Raw genomic sequence first — 5,342 nt, 5'->3', positions numbered from 1 at the left:
GTATAGGAACAGAACAACACCAGCAATTGGCGGTAGCTTCAGGTGTATACAGTGCAGGAGGCGCAATACACCCACTGTAACTTCTGCAGCTGCCTGTGGTATAGGAACAGAACAACACTAGCAATTGGGAGTAGCTTCAGGTGTATACTGTGCAGGTGACACAATACACCGACTCTAACTGCTGCAGTTGCATGTGGTATAGGAACAGGTGGAACTCAACATTGGCAACGCTGCAGTGGCTGCACACACAGCAGAAGGCCATCAATGAGTACCTGTGAGTATGGCACCAGGACAGGTTCAGAGAAGCTTGGCTTATTTTCGCCACACCAGTGGCTACTGATCAAGGATGCATGCACTGTTCTGTCACTATTTGAGGAGGCCACGAGGATGGTAAGCATTGGCAATGCATACATCAGTGACACTGTCCCTTAAGTCTTCTTGTTGGAGCACACGCTTTGTGGAATCATGAACAGGGCGCTTGAGGCAGAACAGTGGGAGGAAGAGGAGGGCATCCTTACCTCTCAAGGCCCCCTTTATCCAGATAGCATCCATGCAGGCCCACCAAAAACACAGGAAGAAAAGGAGGAGGAGGAGGATTGTGTCAGCATGGATGTAGAGGATAACACGCATCAGGCTTCAAGGGATGGTTTTCCGCCCCCAGAAACCCAAGGAGTTATACGTGGCTGGGAGGAGGTAGTTCCTGGCAATGTCATCCTTAGTGACCCAGAGAACTCAAAATCGAATGCCTCAGAAAACTTACACTGCATGGGCTCCCTGATTCTGCAAAGCCTGCGAAAGGACCCTAGGAGAAGGATCATTACTGGCTGGCAACCCTTCTTTATCCACGTTGCAAGGGTAAAGTTGCAGAGCACATCCTGCCTTTACAGAGGGAGCAGAGGTTGAAACATCTTCAGGACGCCTTGTAGAAAAGTTTGTGTAATGCCTTATCAGACCCTGGGAGATTACCATTTCCTGGTGCTGGACAACATGTTTCTGAGGCTTCATTCGGTTAGAGGAAGAGAGGTGGATAACGGTGGCCAGCTGACCGACGCCTTTAAATAATTCTTTAGTGCCCAGGGCTGATAGGTTCAAGCAACCATCAGCAGCCTCTGCATTATGTGGTGCAGGAATATCTAGGAGCAAGAGCGGACTTACTGGGTCTTGAGGATGGACCACTGGCCAGAACTTGCTCAATATGCAATCGAGCTACTGACCTGTCCTGCATCAAGTGTGCTTTCTGAACAGACATTCAGTGCTGCTGGGGGGTTGGTAACGAATCAGAGAGTGCTCCTGTTCACAGACTCTGTTGATAGGCTCACATGTAACTGATTGAATTTGCTAGGGATCTGGGATCCCTTGAAGACAGCCTATGCTGCCTACCCCATTCCTCCTGAATCTCAATGATGCTAGCTTCCAACATCATTTTTGGTTTAGAGCACCACCAACACCCAAGGCCCAATTTTTATGCCCCTGTTTAACCACTATTGTCCCCTTAAAGACCAGGCCATTTTTTGCGATACGGCACTGTGTTGCTTTAACTGACAATTGTACCCAAACAAAATTGATGTCCTTTTTTTCCAATGAATAGAGCTTTCTTTTGGTCCCATAAATAGAGCTTTCTATTGGTGGTATTTGATCACAACTGCGTTTTTTGTTTTTTTTGCGCTATAAACAAAAAAAGACTGACAATTTTGAAACAGAAAACTTTTTTTTTTACTTTTTGCTATAATACATATTCAACAAAAAATATAAAAAAACAAATGTATTCATCGCCGATATATTTTTTTCTACATGGTTTTGGCAAAGAAAATCGTAATAGGCGTAAATTTATTGGTTTATGCTAAAGTTATCTACAAACTATGGGATAGAGTTAGGGACTTTTATTTTTTTGTTGTTGTTATTACTGGTAATGGCGGCGATCTGTGAATTTTAACGGGACTACCAGGTACAGAGATCATTTTCAGATAATAGTGGTCTATGAGGAAGATTCACAATGAGATCACTTTATCGGGTGCCCAAAGGGCCTGGTATGGACTGGGGGGGAGGAGCCCATGCTGATTTTTTTCCTTGAATTTTCATCTATATTGCCGCCAGCCTGCAATACATTACAGCCACGAGCAACTTTAAATTAAATTTTTTCCTTTAGAAATGTAATTTTCCTGCAGCACTGTTCTACACATTGCACAGATGTGCCACTTTACAGGCAGACTAAGGAGACCCCCAAGCATGATATTTAAATGGATATTTCATTTTTATTGTTTCAATTTAAACATTAAAATCTCTGCTTCCAAAAAAACGTTAGTTTTAAAACCTTTTTTTTGCATTGATACATGTCCCCTGGGGCAGTACCCAGGTCCCCATACACGTTTTATGCCAATAACTTGCATATAAGCCTTTTGTTGGAAGTGAACAAGAAGTAATGTTATATATCTAAAGTTCGACACATCTGTTTGTACAACCGAACTCAGCCATATTGATATTTGCAGTCCCACATGTTTAAAAGGTATAGAGGAATGTGGCAGAATCTGCATAGCAAAGGAGTTATCTTCAGCCCACTTGGTGTGCACAAAGCTTCAAAGAGATTGATGACGAAGACGGCCCAGGGCACATCGACTGCAATACTGGCCACAGAAGCCAAGTATGGCAGGACAGTCAGTAATATTAGGAGGGCTGTCATGTGAACACTGATTGGTCCAAAGCAAATGGAACTGGCAGTAGGATGCGGTTTGGATGGTGTGTGTTTATCAAAAAGGGATTCATCAAAGAGAGCTGTCTCTCTCTGTTTGCTGCAAGACCCTGTCATGTGGTGATTTTGGCCTACTCTGGGCGATGGCTCCGGCCTAAACCTCATGGTGAAGGCCCTCTCCTGGTCTGAGCCTAGCCGATGCAGCAAAGCCTCACGGAGGACCGTGTGATAAGTATCTTTCATATTCTTGTATTATATGTTCTGATTGTAAGCTTTGTGATATTGTAATGTCTTTTTAATACTTTATGTTAGCTTTCCTAATTTCTTGGGAAATAAATAAGATGGTGTTTTACTAGCAGCAATGTGTGTGTTTTCATAAGTAACTTTATATCAGTGTGCTTAGTAGGGTTTTATAAACTAGATAACTATGTGAAGAGACAAGGTAGTAATAGTTTGTAGAGCACAAAATGTCTTTCATTTGGCACCCCAGATAACATGTGGCAATCCTAAAAGCTGCATAGAACTTACAGGACAGAAGTGCTCAGGTACAAGGCTGATGGCTGATAATGCCACAATAAGTGTGGTGAGTCTGTACTATGGATAAAAAAATTCAAAAAATTTAATTGTTTTGAATGATATCAGGTAAAAGTGGTAACGAATTAAGAATAGTGAATGCTAGAAGAGCGATTTGTTTTTGTTTTTTGTGAGTTGTAAGAGCTAACGATAATTGAGTTTGGTTTAGTACTCAATGCAGTGTTGGTATGTTAGTACAAATAGAAGTGTGTATTGTGTGGATTGTATGGCTGTGAAATGGAACTTGGGTATACATATGTTAAAAAGTACGCCTCTGCCAGGTATCATTCATGTGCAGATGAAACTCTTAAAAGCCAGTATAAGGTTCTATTATCTCAGTGTCAGCAGCATAATAGCAGATTATCGGGCAAGCAGCTTAAAAAAGTTAAGAAAGAAAAGTTGGCTAATGAAATTGCAGTTTTGCTCAGAATTAAAGTTATATCTGAGCAAATGGGGGGGAAGTGGGAAGTAGAGAGGAGGCGTCTGGGTGAGGACATAGCGAAAGTCAGTGAAAACCTTCTAAAGATTGCAACAGCCTCCAGTGATGAGATGGATGAATTGCGGGCAAAAGCAGGAGATTTGTCAGAGAGAAACAGCGAGCTACAAGAACAGCTCCACAGTTACAGCATGGACTGTGATATGAAGAGCAAAGTTTTAGAGTTATTGCGAATGAAGTTGTCAGAGATGGAAGAGTTGGTTATGTCTTTAGAAAGAGAATTAGCAAATGTACACTCCCAGCTTCTTACTACAGAGGAAGATATGGTATCGCTCAATGAGCACAAAGGAACATGCCAATTGGCCGATATCTGCACGATCAATGAGGAGAAGGGCCGTGATGAAACACAGTCTGCTATGGCACCTATAGCTTCAAGGCAGAATGAGAATTTGATTACAATCCAAGAGAGACTTACTTTGTGCCAGATTTTGGGTGAATTTAATGCCCTGGAATCACCAATGAGTCTGTCCAATAAATTTGAAGCTCTAGTAGTTAAATTCCATTTGAGTAATGAGGATGCATGCTCTCTTCTGAAAGCATGGCTACCAGGACCTTTGGTAGGCCAGTTATCGGCACAAGTTAATGATAACTTAGCAGATGCAGAGGGGCCGAGGAAAGAGTTGCAGCGTATTGTGGACAGTCGTGATAATGGTATGAGTGATTTGCAACGAATTAAATTTAGGAGAGGAGATGACCCAATTTTGTTCTGCAGTGAGTCTCTTGCATTGTATATGAAAGTGTTCAACTGTCCTGACTTATTGGAGGACGATGCAAGTTTCATATACTCATTGGCCAATAAGTGTTATGTAAGCTATCCCACTAGAATGGCTCTGAGGAATGCTAGATCCTACCAAAATTTTGTCCATACCCTCCGAGACTTCTGTCAAGAATCCAGGGAAAGGGAGTATGGGTCAAAGGCAGATGTGTCCGTAATAAGCAGAGGTACAGGAAGGCAGAGAAAGTTCAGATATAGTAAATGGAATAGGCATAGACATAGATTTCATAAAGCCCTTAAAATTGCTAGCATGGAACAGGAAACCCCAGAAGTACAGGTATCTACAATGAAAACCCCCACCCAGGACAGGGACAGCATAACTCAAAGGCCTGATATGAAAGATAGCAGCCAGGACAGATTACACAGTTCTAAAGGAGAGATAAGAAATGACAATCCACACCCTAAGCACAGCCAGCAACAAGACTGGATGAACATTCCAATATTTGCGCCCTGGGCTAATCTACCATTTTGGCTTGTATGTAATTGGACGCAAATGGCATTGACATTTTTCTTGAGTAATATGGCAAAGATTTCCAATACCACTGCGTAGTATAGAAAGGTATGGCAACTATATTGCATTAATGGGAAAGGCTTTGGGGACTTAAGAAGTCAATTGTCATGATAATTGTGTGTAATCACTGTCTTTGTGTTCCTTTTGCAGAGACCATGGAAGAAGTTAAACGGCTTTAGATACTAACATTTGTGTTTGTTTGCAGGTCTGTCAAAGTGAGAACAACAGTGGGAAAATATAGCAGAACAGGGGTTAGGTTATTGTAAATGCATAATCGATTATCATATGGTACCATGAGCTC

At 42.1% G+C, this 5,342-nt stretch overlaps 1 protein-coding gene across 1 annotated transcript; it reads left to right on the top strand.

Moving 5' to 3' along the window:
* The first annotated feature begins 3,496 nt into the window (after positions 1-3,496).
* On the top strand, positions 3,497-5,125 carry LOC143984367 (posterior protein-like). Its single transcript, XM_077484593.1, has one exon. The coding sequence runs from the start codon at positions 3,497-3,499 to the stop codon at positions 5,078-5,080; it is 1,584 nt and encodes a 527-aa protein (XP_077340719.1). The 3' UTR covers positions 5,081-5,125.
* Positions 5,126-5,342: the final 217 nt, after the last annotated feature.

Source organism: Lithobates pipiens, unplaced genomic scaffold, assembly GCF_037356315.1.
Source record: "Lithobates pipiens isolate NorthernLeopardFrog02 unplaced genomic scaffold, aLitPip1_a1.2 Scaffold_16, whole genome shotgun sequence".
Classification (NCBI taxonomy): domain Eukaryota; kingdom Metazoa; phylum Chordata; class Amphibia; order Anura; family Ranidae; genus Lithobates; species Lithobates pipiens.
Note: the sequence above shows the minus strand (reverse complement) of the source record. Positions and strands in the feature narration are given on the sequence as shown.

What these genes read in the sequence shown, in the direction of transcription:
- LOC143984367 (XM_077484593.1), top strand. Translation starts at nt 3,497, where the DNA reads ATGGAACTTGGGTATACATATGTTAAAAAGTACGCCTCTGCCAGGTAT.